Genomic DNA, 16,084 nt, shown 5'->3' with positions numbered 1-16,084 from the left:
AAAATTTGTATGGAAGTTTAATCCATATACCAAAAATATCATAATAATAAACAAAAACATGTCACACCAGAAAAAAGAACACGAATCTATTGGAAACTAATAGGCAAAACTAAATATATAAATAAGTAAAATCATTAAAATATTTAAAATAACCCTAAGCCCATAACCAACGCTAGACAGCATGAGTCACAAGCCTAGGGACATTTGTGTGTGCGGACACTTTGGGGGATCACGGTCCTCCCAACGCACATCATCCAAAGATGAAAGATCAAATAACAAAAAAGATCAAGTATAAAATAATATAATATAGAGTTGGAAACTAAAATCAATGATCACTAATAAAACAATTTAAATCCAACTCTATATTTAATCCTACAGGGCTCAAAGATTGGGTCTGGAATATCCATTTTGTTTCGCACTTTGATAATTCCCTAACCCAATTGGCACCCCTCCACGGGGGTGTCACCCGCTCGACACCCCAGAATTGTAAACAACTGGGGTCCCGTTGGTGATGTGAACGGAAATGGGCTGGGACACTGTGCTCTGTTTTGCCCTTAATAATATTGCTGATGTGCTCCCCAACTCTAATTGTCAAAGTGCGTTTAGTTCGTCCTATATAAATGATTTTGCAGGGACACATTAAAGCATACACCACATGCGTGGTATCACATGTGATGAAATGCCTAATGTCGAAACTCTTGTCAATTGCTGCAACATAAAAGGACTCACGTCTCCTCTGATTTTGGGGGGTATACGAACATGACTTACATCTCCCACATTTGTGAAACCCTCGTCTACCCGGAAAGAAGGAAGTATCCGGGGGATTAAGGATCTTCTTCACCACCCCGAGCTTTGGGGACAGGGTGGTGAAGAAGATCCTTAATCCCCCGGATACTTCCTTCTTTCCGGGTAGACGAGGGTTTCACAAATGTGGGAGATGTAAGTCATGTTCGTATACCCCCCAAAATCAGAGGAGACGTGAGTCCTTTTATGTTGCAGCAATTGACAAGAGTTTCGACATTAGGCATTTCATCACATGTGATACCACGCATGTGGTGTATGCTTTAATGTGTCCCTGCAAAATCATTTATATAGGACGAACTAAACGCACTTTGACAATTAGAATTGGGGAGCACATCAGCAATATTATTAAGGGCAAAACAGAGCACAGTGTCCCAGCCCATTTCCGTTCACATCACCAACGGGACCCCAGTTGTTTACAATTCTGGGGTGTCGAGCGGGTGACACCCCCGTGGAGGGGTGCCAATTGGGTTAGGGAATTATCAAAGTGCGAAACAAAATGGATATTCCAGACCCAATCTTTGAGCCCTGTAGGATTAAATATAGAGTTGGATTTAAATTGTTTTATTAGTGATCATTGATTTTAGTTTCCAACTCTATATTATATTATTTTATACTTGATCTTTTTTGTTATTTGATCTTTCATCTTTGGATGATGTGCGTTGGGAGGACCGTGATCCCCCAAAGTGTCCGCACACACAAATGTCCCTAGGCTTGTGACTCATGCTGTCTAGCGTTGGTTATGGGCTTAGGGTTATTTTAAATATTTTAATGATTTTACTTATTTATATATTTAGTTTTGCCTATTAGTTTCCAATAGATTCGTGTTCTTTTTTCTGGTGTGACATGTTTTTGTTTATTATTATGATATTTTTGGTATATGGATTAAACTTCCATACAAATTTTCCTTACATTGTTACACTTCCATTGGTAGATGGCGCTGTTGTGCATAGTGTACTGAGTACACATAAATAACTTCTTGGTCTTCCTGGTGGGTGGAGCCCATACATCCGGCCGGGACTCTATGTTATTATTCTTCCGGGTCATGGAGACCTTACATCCGGCCGGGAATCCGTGCTATTATTGTTCCGGGTCATATGTTAATTAAGGAGGAAGTTTTAGCTGATTGGGCGTAAAGCTGAATCACTATGATTGGTCAGAACACGATCGTCACTACCAATGGAAAGTGATGTAATTTACAGCGTTTTAAGTATGTATATACACTAGCGATTTTGTATGGATACTATCGGTCTATTGGTGGTTGAGTGGTTGGTGTCGTTTTGCTTTCAGCATAAGGGTGCAATTAACTTCCTGTGTGCTATACTTCCGGGTCGTAGGACGGCCCATTGTAGTGAATAGTGGCGAGATGGAGGGTTACTGTGCTGTCTTAGCCTGCTATTGGCCAGTATTCTACAGGCATCCACCAATAACCGATGGTGTGAACCTCGGCACCACCCTACTTCCGGGTTATAGGGTAATGTACCATAGAGATTAGTGAATTGAGAGGAAGTGATCCTGTAAATCTAGTCTGTGATTGGTCGACACACCTGAGCAACCACCAATGGCCGATGATGTCAACCCTGGCCCCGCCCTGTGGGTTGATGGGCATGGGTATTTAAGGTTACCGCCAAGCCGCCGTGGTCACGCTCCCGGGGAAGAAGTGGAAATCACGAAACGCGTCGGGGCGTGACCAGGCGGTTTAACCAGGCTGTGTAAGAGGAGTTCGGATTACCCAGAAGGCGCGGCGTCCACGGCGTGGAGCCTGGACATCATCTCCCGAAGGGCATCCCTCCCCTATTCGTGACTGTTTTTTTGCGTTTGATGACATACAAGACATGTGAGTGTGTTACCTTATGTTTTATTTTTATTTAATAAAACCCTTTTAAACGGTATCACGCTATTGGGATTATGTTCTCTCCTCCCCATATGCTGCTGAGCTTTTTTTGACTGCGCTGGTGCGATTCCTGTTGTGGATACTCTGGACCAGTGACCATCATTATAAGCCTGAATGCTCAAACACGAAAGTGGGTTGGGCCACAGCATCTGGTGAGTGGGCAATTCTCCTCCCCCCTTGGAGCACGGTGGTGGTGGTGATCCTTTTGAGAAACACGTCTTCGTACATTATCATCCCAGGAGATAGAGTGAAGGATTATGGACTGTTTGAGTCATTTCTGAACTTTTTCCTGCTGCCTATGTGACATCTATTGCATTTCGGACTTTTGTGCAGTGGGCACAGTATTTTTTTGGCACTTGCTTCTTGACAAGTTTGCGCTACTATATATATATAGGGATATTGCTGAGTATCTATCTATTATATATCTTTCTCCATATGTTTTAGTTAAGTAGCTGCATAGCCAATTTATTTATTGGTGAGTGGTCCTCATTTGAAGCGCTTGGGATAGCTTATACCTTTATTTGGTTTTCGTTGGGCATTTAAGCTGTCATATTATATATATATATATATATATATTTTTTTTTTTTTTTAAGATATGTTAATGGACAATTTTTCAATTGTTTTTGTTAGAAAGAACAATAAACAGATTACAAACATCAATAAACAGATTACAAACATGTGAAATGTTGCAGCAATCCCTATGCTTCATTACAGATCGCTGAAGCAGGGCTACAGGTGTCAGTGCTCATGTGAATGAGGTCTTATGGCCCATACACACAATCAGAAAATTGTACGAAAAATACCGCTTTCAAATCGATCGTACGATAATCTGACTGTTAGCACACAGCTTTCCAGAGCCGATTGCGACAGTTCATCGGATATTATCCAATGGGACGAGCATGAAAATGTTTCTTGTACAATACCAGATATTACGATTTTCGTTTAATCAGTACAGTTGTCATTCAAAAATAAAATAGAAATCACTTCCAAATTTTTATTCTGTCATACAAACATTTTTGTAATTTTAGAACTTTAGTGAAATACAGTAGAGACAGCGCTCCAATACTGGTGTGGATTAATAAATATTAGTGTAAATTCCTGAGAATGTCACCAATGTGCTTAAATATATACTGTATATGTAACAATGGATAAATAGATAAATATATATCCAATCAATAAATAAATAAATAAATGCTGGTAATAATGAAAATCCAAAGTGACAATATGCAATTTGTTGCAAAATGTATATAAATCCAGTCAAAAATTAGTTTAAGTATTATTAGTGAAAGTCCATAGTAAATAGATAAATATTAAATATATAATCCAATTATCCAATCAATTTATGAGCAAGTGGACCCCAGAGGAGATTTAAAGGTACCTTCCATACCACACTCTCTACTGAGGGACCACAGCGGGACTTCCTAATGGGAGAACATAGGAAAAGACCCCAGAGGTGATCCCCTCAAAAGACCATTTGTGCCCCAGACACCGCGCTCCCTATCAAGGGAACCACAGCGAATAACCATATTGGGATTCCTTACCAACGTCTGACCCCAAGGGGTCATCCGGTAAGTGGGCTGTGCATGCGGTGGAGGTGGAAGAATTAGCACAATCCCACTGAAGTTTGCACTAAGCATTGTTTGCTGTCACTAAAATCAAGCACAAGAGCACTTTTGCAGTCAATTGGATAATTGGATATTATTTATCTATTCACTATAGACTTTCACTATTAATATTTAAATTCATTTTTGACTGGATTTATATACATTTTGCAACAAATTGAATATTGTTCACATTCACTTTGGATTTTCATTATTACCAGTATTTATTTATTTATTTGTTGGATATATATTTATCTATTTATCCATTGTTATACAGTATATTTAAGCACATTGGTGACATTCACAGGAGTTTACACTAATATTTATTAATCCACACCAGTATTGGAGCGCTGTCTCTACTGTATTTAATTGATTTTCAACTCTATTGTTGTTTGACAAGCAGCTCATACATTGTTTACATTGTTTACACTTTTATCACTCCAATTATTTTATCACGTGAGCAATAACACTATTATACCAGTATTGGAGCGGCCGCTCCAGTTGACGTCCCTCTGACGAAACGCGTAGGGCGGAGTCTAGAACGTGCAACGTCACTTCCGGTTGTCGGCCGTGGAACGCGGAAGCATCCCGGCGCGGACTGTTTTTGTCTACTCTGAAACAGATCATCTTAACAGTGAGTGTACTGCGCTTTTTTGCCGCTATTGTATGGATTATCTATTCACTTTGGGGCCTTCTTTCGTTATGAGCATTTAGGGCACCAGACCACCGGCTCGGAAGTGCTCCCCCAAATACGAAGAAGAGACCCCCCATACAGCTGCACAGGTCGTATTGCAGACGCCACCTAGTGGACACTTTGGACTCTGCACAGCAGCTTTTGCTTATTTCTAGCACATGTGTGGCACATATATCAGGGAAAGTCCTGATATAACACTTGTGGTTGTGGTCATTTCGAACTCTGCACAGTAGCACCTGTTTATTTTCAATACTTGTGTGGCACAAATATATCAGAAAAAGTATATACCTGATATAACACTTGTGGTTGTGGGAACACCCCCCTCCCCCCTCCCCCCCCCCCCCATAATTTTCTTTTTTTCCACCATTTTCGATATGTATATTGCACATGTATCACTATATTTGTTTTTTATTTGAAATTTAATAAACACACGGATTGTTTATCTCATTTAATTTACTCACAAAAAAACATTTTCTGTTGACACCCTTATATATTTTTTCACCTACACTTTGGGGAAGTCACGTTTTATACTGTAAGGTAGCGCCGATACCAATCGCCACATAATATATTTCACTTTCACCCTTGCACTTAAGGGTTGATTGGTGGCAGCTTACACCTTCTATTTATTTATCTATTTGTCCCCTCATATATCTTTAATCCATAGCGCTGGTCATCCTCCCTTTACTATTGGAGCACTGTCTCTATTTTATTTCACCGATTTTCAACTCTATTGTTGTTTGACAAACAGCTCATACATTGTTTACACCTTTATCACTTTAATTATTTATCATGTGAGCACCAACACTATTATACCTAATTGATCAAAATTTACCCTGCGCGCATCTGCTTAAGTGTTCAACACCTATTTTTACACTACACTTTAGAACTTTAGTAAACTCTTAATTTTCAATATGAATGAAGAAAATACCCAAACTATTCAAAATTCCGGAATGACCGTAGGCATCGTCCCAATGGACAACAATAATAATGGGTGGGACTATGCGGGCAACCAGACATCCAATATATGGTAAAATTGTATTTATTATATCATATGAAAAGTATAAACATACATATTCCATGGAATGAATCTAGAACAATCAGACTTCTACAAATATGCAAGAACAATAAAAACATTCCTGGCTTGCGAAGGGTGCCCATCCAGATATGGAACCTCAGTGCAAATGCAGTCTCCACCTAGTCCAACCCATAGGGGGTTTGTTGCTTCTAAGTTTCAATATGAGACTAGCATGGAAAAAAAAAAACAGACGATCATTCGTCTGATAATCTCATTGTGTGTACCATGCATTAGAAACCTCTGTATACATTGTATACATAAGATACATTGCAATTACCTACTGAGAACTGAAGGTAACTATAGTATTATCAATGTTTGTTTTCATTTTTACAAACACTGAGCAGAAATACTTGTTTTTTTCAGGCTTGGTTTATACTGCTGTGACAGCAAAGTCGTACAACTTTGCCTGCGACTTCCTTCAGACTTGATCATACTTGGATGCTATTTAGGAGCCTGTACAAGGGCTAAAAACAAAGTGGACCAAAGTAGTGCAGGAACCGTTTGTAAAGTCAAAGCGACTTGTGTAGTATCAGTTAAGATGGCTCCTATAGGGAAATACTGAATTTGACATGTCATCCGACTTGTGTTCTCACAAGTCAGATGACATGTCACAGTAAGTATGAACCCAGCCTTAATCAGTGATAAAACAGCTCTTTGTGGCAGCTTTGCTACACAGATTGGGACCTGTGTCGTTACATTTACAGAAGGTCCTAGCAGCTACACACATTGGCATGTCGTCAGTGAGAAAGCACTCCAGGATATAAAAAGGTACACCTTAGATCCTTATATGGTTAAGGTGCCATTTTTAAGGCTTTCCATTGGTCTAAAAGTGTTTTGAATATAAAATAATTGTAATATTTATTGTATGGTTTGTTTAATTTTTGGTGCTTTAGGCTCCGTTCACATGTAGGCGTTTTGGGGCGTTTTTGGGGCGTTTTTCCGCTCTAGGATCAGCTCTCAAAACGCCCAACAAGACAAATCCTATTCATTTCAATGGCCCCTGTTCACATCTGAGCGTTTTGAAGCTGTATACAAAACGCCCAATGCTCAAAAAAGTACATGAGCTTCTTTTTGGGCAGATTACAGGCGTTTTCCATTGATCTCTATTGAATCTAAAAACGCCTGCACAAAAATCGCGGTAAAAATCGCGGTAAAAAACGCCGCAAAAATCGCGGTAAAATCGCGGTAAAAAACGCGCGAAAAACGCTACGCTCAGGTGTGAATGTAGCCTTAGAGTACCTAGGGTACCTTATAGGAGAGCACCTTGGAAGCTCCTGTTTATTAACCGGTTGCCGACCGTCGCACGACTATATACTGCGGCGGTCAGCCCCGGCCAGGCAGAGTGACGTAGGGGTACGTCACTCGCCTGTCACTGACTTGTGAGCCAATTGCGGGCGGGCGCGCGCCCGCCGAGGCGCACGCCCGCCCCGGCTCGTTCACTGACAAGTCAGTGCGTGTGACCGGCGGACCCGATCGTCCGCCGGTCACTCACGATCGCTCCGGTGAAGGGAGAAAGTCAGGCGGCTTATGTAAACAAGCCGCCTGTCATTCTCCCTGGTGTAAAAATGAAGATCAGAAGGTTCTACTATGTAGGACCGTTGATCTTTGTTTTTACACCAATAGCCATGTCCCTTTACAGTTAGAATCACGCCCCTAGGACACACTTAACTCCTCCCTCTCCAATACAGTTAACCCCTTCCCTGCCAGTGTTATTTTTGCAGTAACAGTGCATATGTATAGCACTGATTACTGCAGTAATGTCACTGGTAACCCCAAAAGTGTCAAAAATGTCAGTTAAGGGTCCGATCTGTCCGCCGCAATGTCGCAGTACCGCAAAAAAAAAAAAAAAAAAAAATCGCAGATCGCCGCCATTACTCGTTAAAAAAAACCCACCAAAAATGACAAAAATCTTTCCCTTTGTTAGTAAACGCGATAACTTTTGCGCAAACCAATCAAAATACGCTTTTTGCGATTTTTTTTACCAAACATATGTAGCATAAAACAAATTGGCCGAAAATGTTAAAAATTTGATTTTTAAAGTTTTTTTTTTTGGGGAATTTCATATAAAAAAAATGTGAAAAATATTGTTATTTTTGCAAAATTGTCGCTCTTTTTTTGTTTATAGCGCATGATCAAAAAAATCACACAGGTGATCAAATACCACCAAAAGAAAGCTCTGTTTGTGGGAAAAAAAAGGACGTCAAATTCGTTTAGGTACAGCGTCGCACGACCGCGCAATGGTCCGTTAAAGTCACGCAGTAAAAAAAAAAAAAAATCGCAAAATACCCCCCTGGTCTTTTAGCAGCCAAATCCTCCGGGGCTTAAGTGGTTAAACCCCTGTCTCTTATTTTTACCATTTATTATTTCAATTTGAAGAGCTTCTAAATGTTCTACATGTACAGTATATTGATATATTTAGGGGCATAACTACAACCGGGCCCAATGCTCCAGGGGGCCTGTGCGGCTCCCCTGTACAGCTCCCCTGTACAGCTGGATAGGAGGGGCAGCGGGGGCAGCATGTAGAGAAATCACTGTCCTCCTTTTTCCTCCTGTAGCTGCAGGAGGAAAATGGAGGAGATTGGTTCCTCTGTATGCTGCCCCCGCCACTCCTCCTATCCAGTTCGCGCTTGTATTCTGCTGACTCTGGGCCCCTGTGTGCTCTCCTGCCCCCCCCCCCCTAGTGTGCTGCCCCCCCCCACTGTGTTCCCTTTCCCTCTCCTGCTGACGGGGATGTGTCACAATAGAGAACCAGGAAGGGGTCGGTAAATATGTAATTTACCAGCTCCTTCCTTTTCTGACTGGACAGAGTCATAGTCAGTGACATTGTAAAAAAATAAAATAAAATGATAAAAAATACAATTAAAATACCAAAAAATATATAATACTGACACCAGTGGGTGAACTTTCAGGATCGCAAAGGTCACACTTGTGACCGGGCCCTGGCATTCCACCACTGTGGGGAGGCCCCAAGATGGCAGGAAGGGGGCCCACTGCAGAACTTGTGAAAGGGTCCCGCTACGGGACCATAATAAAGGGCCCTGCAATGAGAGTAAAGGGCCCCAGGATCAGTGGGAAGAGCCCCAGGCTTGAAGGGAAGGGCCCTGAACAGGGGCCCGGGGGGGGGGGCCTTCATGGCTTCTTGCACCGGGCCCCTGAAAGTTCTAGTTACGCCTCTGGATATATTGATTGACACCAGGGGCGTAACTACAGGGGTTGCAGGGGTTGCAATCGCTACCGGGCCCCATGCTCCAGGGGGCCCGGTAGCAAACCAGTGGGTGAACTTCTAAGATCTCAAAGGTCACACTTGCGACCGGGCCCTGGCATTTCACCACTGTGGGGAGGCCCCAAGATTGCAGGAAGGGGGCCCACTGCAGAACTTGTGAAAGGATCCTGCTGCGGGACCATAATAATAGGCCATGCAATGAGATTAAAGAGCCCCAGGATTAGTGGGAAGAGCCCCGGGCTTGAAGGGAAGGGCCCCGGCCAGGGGTCTGGGGGGCCCTTCATGGTTTCTTGCATCGGGGCCCTGAAGGTTCTAGTTACGCCTCTGATTGACACTTTCAGTTGGATACCTGTGAATGTTTGTGTGTATCTGTGTTTATGTTTTAATTAGCTTTTTTGAGAGTTTGATGGAAAATTAAGAGAGAATTTTGTTCTCCATTCTGTATTTTTTTTTTTTAACCAACAGAACACCTTTGATGCTCGCAGTTGAATATGGGCACATTGATGCTGTCTCCTTGTTACTTGAAAAAGAAGCATCAGTTGATGCAATGGATATATATGGATGTACAGCTTTGCACAGAGGAGTAAGTTCATTGAGTTTTGTAAAACAATATAAATAATTAAACACAAACAGCAACAAATTTTGACATCTGTACTGCTTAGAAGAATGAAAATTCATACAACACCACTTCTTATCCTGCAAAACAATAACAAATAATTTAGATTTAGCTCCATGATGATACAATAAACACACCTAGATTTCTAGTGTGTAAGGCTCCATGCACACAGGGCGTCATAAAAACGAGCTCCAAAGCTGTTTCTTGACGCCGGGGAAAAAGCAGCTGTAAAAACGTGCTTTCAGTAGCTTTTTCCCTTAGCGTTATTGCACGTTTGGCCATGTAGCTTTTTAGCAGCGTTTTTTCTGCCTCCATTCAAAATCAAGGGTTCCCTATGGGAGCCTATTGATTTGAATGGAAGTCGCACCGCTGATCCGACTTGCACTGTGAGAATCTTGAGGGGGAACTCCGCGCCAAAATGGGGAAAAAAACGGCGTGGGGTCCCCCCCCCAAATCCATACCAGACCCTTATCCGAGCATGCAGCCCGGCAGGCCAAGAAAGGGGAGGGGACGAGCGAGCGGCCCCACCCCCCCTTGACCATACCAGGCCACACGCCCTCAACATGGGGGGGGTGTGGGTGCTTTGGGGCAGGGGGGGCTCTGCACCTTGCCCCCATGTTGATGAGGACAAGGGCCTCATCCCCACAACCCTGGCCGGTGGTTGTGGGGGTCTGCGGGCAGGGGGCTCATCAGAATCTGGAAGCCCCCTTTAACAAGGGGACCCCCCAGATCCCGGACCCCCTCCCTATGTGAATGGGTATGGGGTACATTGTATCCCTACCCATCCACCCCATAAAAGGCAGTGTGTGTAAATAACGACAAGAGACGTTTTGAAAAGTTTATTAAGAAATCTTCATCTGTTCTTCTCCGCTCCGGTCCGGGCTGTAAAACGCCTATGCCACTTGGAGCTCCTAAAAGCTCTATGTGTGCATGAGGCCATAGAATAACATGGATGGGCGTTCTGCAGCTGCAAAAAAAAAACGTCTGATGCTGCTAACAGCAGCTCCAAAAACGTCCAGTGTGCATGAGGCCTAAATGTTTCCCTGTTCTGATTTTGCAGCGTACACTATCAAAATGTGATTGTGACATTTATTCTTAGGTAATGACGGGCCATGAAGAATGCATTCAGATGTTACTGGATCAGGAAGCATCGGTTTTATGTACAGATCTGAAGGGACGGACGCCGCTTCATTATGCGGCTTCTCAGGGACATTCTACACTGCTTAGTGAATTGTTGCTGATTGCATTTTCAGAAGAAGACTACAGCTTTAAAGACAATAATGGGTATACGCTTTTGCATTGGTCATCATATAAGGGTAAGTCAACTATGTAAACGTGAAGCTCAACAAACACAGATATATTTGTGCTTTATCATATAACAAAATCCTGTTTTTCTGCAGGCAATGAAAATTGTTTAGAGGTACTTTTGGAACAAAGGCCATTCCGAAAAATATGTGGAAATCTTTTTTCACCTCTACACTGTGCAGTGTATGTATCTTAAGTCTCTTATTCTCTACAAAATACTAATATCTTATAGTAACTCCATGCCATAGAACATTAACAATCACAAGTATTCTGTGAAGTTCACCTTTAGTGTAAAGATTCTCTGAAAATAATGTCATGTTTTAAGTACATTGTACGTAAATGTAACAAAGAACTACCAAACCACTAATTTTACAGCTTAAAATATGCAGAATATTTATGTACTGTTCAACTGCCAGCATATTTGTAATTCTGATGAGTTATTCTTGTGATTTGTTAGATCAAACCACATTACATAAAAAGAAAGGAAAGTCCACTATTCGCAATTGTAGGTCTTCCTCTTCCCATGTCACCTGTCTGCACATTGTACTATAAATGAACATTATCACACAACTGGGGTCCTTTTGTGGTCTTCTTTTCCAAGCTTTTTAAATATCCCCTTACTCCTCTCCCTCCCTCCTTGTGTTATCTGTTTATAATTATGTTTTAATATCTCCACCCTGGTACTTTGACAACCGTTCACACCATCAGTCATGTTCTCGAAATTCAAGCGGTTTTAACACTTTCATGGGATTGGATTACATCAACAGAACTGTGTGTTTAACAAATTTCCGTACCTCCTATCATTTCCTGAACACTCAACACCTGCCTTGTCACATTCCATGTTGAATGGATTAAGTTGACTAAACTAGCTGTTTGGCTATAAATGGTTCATGGCATTCATAAGGAGTGCTACTAGCTATACCATTACCTTCATAAATGTCAAGATGTCTGCAAATGTTTGGCTATAAGGTGTACTGCATTTAGCCCTTTACAATTAGAACCAACCAGCTACATAGCCATAGTATGTTCCACCAACAAGGATATGGTTGATGGTTTTGTAGGCCAAAGTCTTTAAACAGGAGTTTCATCCTATCCACCTAAAACTAGATTTCAACTTTTTAATAATTGTTCCTATATGAATAAAACATATTCACTAGTCCATGGAATCCAGCGTTGTCTATATTGCCGGGGTTTGAGCGGAGTTCTCCTTGCGCCGCTCTGCTCCCAGGACTCCATCTTGAAATCAGATCCCGCGTATGCAAAAACAGACAGGTCTCGGTCAGGTCTATTGGACTTGATCATGTAAAAAAATGATTTCCCAATGAGCAATAGGAGAGGTTTCTAAAGGTACAGATTCAAAGTTATGTACTCACTGTTATTCACGGTCAAAAAATAAACAAGGCATTGGAGGCTGGTCATTGACCTGAAAGTATAATATTAGTCGATTTTGAAGATTTATATTTCCATATTCCAATGCAGCCAGATTTTCAGTGTTATCTACGCTTGAAATTTTTAAAGCAAACTATAAGTTCCCCTGCTTGCCCATTGGGTAAACTACTTCTTCTTATGTCTTTTACAAAAGTCCTCTTAAGAAGGAAGACCTCCACATCCACCATTATTTAGATAACATCTTAGTTTTTGCGAAAATAAACTTTATCTCCACAAATAGAAAGATCTCTTCAGAGGTTCAGGTGGATTATCTGTCACAAGAGGAGCAGCCTGTCTCCCCTTCAGTCATTAGTTACTTTAAGGGCACTATTCAATACACAGAACAACACTCATTTACAATTTGTACCCTGCCCCAAGTCTTCTGTCACATCCATCCAGCTGCTGGTGCAGGTGTACTACAATACTAATCATATGTAGTTGGAAAAAAGTAGCTCTAGAAAGTTTTCATCTGTCAACAACTCAGTTTCTAGGTGATAGGTACGCTGGTATCCAGAACAGAGATGTGTCTTCTCTGGAAAACCCAAAAAACATACTAAAACCAATTCTTCTAAAATTAAAAATTTCAAGCCAAGGACCTTGGGCCCTTGATTACAGGTATGCCTTTCTTCTGGTCAAGAATAAAGTCTCTTCTGAGACTTCTGCCAGAAAGAGAAAAAGTCAAAGTCATAGCAATTATGCCTTACTTGCCAAATCACCCTTGGTTTTCCTTCCTGTTACAACTGAATGTGAACGACTTTGTACCATTGCCAAACCTCTCAGATAATTGCTCAAGTTTGCTTATCCATAGTAATTTCTACACTACTTTTCTCCAGGAGGGAAATCACAAACAGGAGTTACAACAGATTTGTAGATCTTGCCTCTGCTGTTCCCTGCTGTCTGCTGTGCCAGATAAAGTGATGGCCTGCCATATCCTAAAAGTTTCCAGAGGGGCTTGGATAAAGGCTTAAGTGTTTATTTGTTGACAGTCTGTATTTCAGCACTTTCTGCATGCACTGCTGAATAATGCGGTACTAAGTTGGTTGTACCATTTTTCAAAGTGGCCAGATGTCTCCATCCTGCAAGAAAGCCATGTTTTTTTTTTTTAAATAATATCTCCCACAGTGAAAAGAAAGTCCCAAATTGTTGGACTTTTTTTCATCCCTGAGAGTTAGCCTGTAGGAAGATTGTTCACTTAAGGACCTTTCGCTCAAGTCTGACTCTCTGTTAGCAGTCACTTGCGCTAGGAGGATGGCAAAATTAGGAGCCTTAGCTACAAAGAACCTTTCCTTTCCCTTTACCTGGACTGGGAAGTATGGTACAATTACAATCCTTTACTCGGAAGGTGATCACCTCTTTCCAACTAAGCCAAGAGATAGTTTTACCGACTTTCAGAGACACAGAAAACAGTAAAATTCATCCACTGGATATAGGAAGGACTTTGTAGATTTACCTTGAGACCACAGCAGACATAAGGTACCCAACCACCTTCTTATTCTGCCTTTGGGGGAATAAAGAAAAGTGTGCCCCCCACTATAACAATCACCTCTGTAATTGACCTGCCCTATAGGGCAAAAGGTTTGGCTCTATTGGGGGGAGTCACTGCACACTCAAAGGCTCAAAAACTTTGTCGACTTCCTGGGTGCCAAGTGTCTCCATAAACCTTCTGCAGGGCGGCATTCTGGTTTTCAGTTAACACCCTTATTTCCCATTATTTTTTCGAGCCTGCCTGTTTCCACAATGCTCAAAGGTACATGACACCCCCCTGTAGCCAACAACAACACCAACAATTTTTAACTGTTCTACATCTGTACCTCAAAGCGCTACGCCACTGCTAAGAGGTCCAGATACAACTTTATTCCATTAAAGGACAGGGGTACAGATTTCTTGATCTGTACCCCAAATAAAATAAGGTTGCATCTGGACCTCTTAGCAGTGGCATGGCGCTTAATTTCAACCCTTCTTACATTACAGTACAAGCCAAGGAGACTGCGAAGATCCCCTAGGGTGTAGAAGCCCCCTGCCCAGGAATAAGATCATTTACAGCAACAATAATACCTTAAGATAACAATAACAATAAAATAAACCTATGGGTCCAGCGCAATCTTTCAACTTTCCTCAACGGATAAAAAGATGAGCCAGATTTGTGAATTGATTATTCTCTACTGTGGTTAAGCAATGCAGCCTGAGCATTGACAATTAAATAGCTGCAGCAGACTTACTGTGTGAGCTCATCATTTAGAAGTATGGGCTCATTCTGCTTTTTCTCTTTTCAGCATGGTTCATGTTAGCACATTTGAATGCAGCACACCTAATAGTCTCTTAGTGCTGAAAGTGAGTATTTTCATAGGACTAGGCATCACCACTCACTCCAAATGTGACATTGTTTAGGCCTGGCAACTGCATTGTGTCTCAGAGGTCTGGAGAAAATGTACACATGCTTTAACAAAAGGTAGAAGCAGGCATGGTGCCTGCTTTGAAACTTCGACATTACTTTATTTTCTTTATTCACAATTCAGACATACTGTAGTTAAAGCAGACATGTCTAAAGTCCGGCCAGCGGGACAATTGCGGCCCGCAGGCCGCTTTAATATGGCCCCACAGGTAATTTGGAAAGATCTATAGTTGTGGCCCCTATGAATCCCCGAGCGCTGCTCAGGACCCCTGGGATCTCTGGATCTTTCAACGCCGTGGGACTATGCCATATTAGTTATTTTACCATTCATTTTATACATCCTCTTATATATGCCACTGTTTTGAATGACTTGTACTCAAAATGATGGTCCATCCCGGCCCGCTGTATCCAATACCGTTTTTTCCTGTTACTTGTGAATCCACTCTTGAAACACCCACTGCCCTCCCCTGCCAGCTTTATATCCCTTGCTCAATATGGTCTCGGACTTAGCCTGATTAGGGAACACTAAAAAACACAAATAAATCCGGTGCTAGTATGACAGGACCAGTGCCCTCTCCATGATAATTGGCATAACACCTGGGGGTCAATTAGCAGCTGTGTGGGAACAAAAAACACCAGAAGGGATGTTCAAAAGTATCAGTCACACAAGGGTTAACCTCATATAAGTGCTATATGAACCCACTGATGATGAAAACCGATGGCAGCAATAATAGTCATGAATGATGCCAATGTAAGAAATAGAACATTGAAAAGTTTTATTCAAAATCAATGTTCCTGACATATATTTTAGCTTCCTGGATTTTGTTTTTCATCTGGCCTTCAGATATGAAAGGCAGAGTGATTTAACACCTGTTTAGATTTGTCATTCATGTGACGAAATGAAAAGTATGGCGTTTGCAATAAAGTTAGCATAAAATAGTTAATTTGCATTTAATTTTAATGGTCCGAAGAATTTAAGGCAAAATGGACGGCCCTCACGCATGTTCACTTCATTTAATCTGGCCCTCTTTAAAAAAAAGTTTGGACACCCCTGA

General features: G+C 41.6%; 1 protein-coding gene across 1 annotated transcript in view; it reads left to right on the top strand.

Annotated features, from left to right (window-relative positions):
- The window catches only part of ANKRD44 (ankyrin repeat domain 44), a 234,646-nt gene that overhangs the window by 180,731 nt on the left and 37,831 nt on the right, over positions 1-16,084 (top strand). Inside the window, exons 20-22 of the mRNA XM_082261307.1 lie at positions 9,754-9,871; positions 11,004-11,220; positions 11,305-11,392. Of these exons, the coding sequence (XP_082117433.1) occupies positions 9,754-9,871; positions 11,004-11,220; positions 11,305-11,392 (423 nt within the window). The remainder of the gene's footprint in view (positions 1-9,753; positions 9,872-11,003; positions 11,221-11,304; positions 11,393-16,084) is intronic.

This window comes from Pelophylax lessonae (genome assembly GCF_965119305.1).
Source record: "Pelophylax lessonae genome assembly, chromosome: 6".
Lineage (NCBI taxonomy): Eukaryota > Metazoa > Chordata > Amphibia > Anura > Ranidae > Pelophylax > Pelophylax lessonae.
The sequence above is the reverse complement of the archived record's forward strand: the minus strand, read 5'-3'. Positions and strand labels throughout refer to the sequence as shown.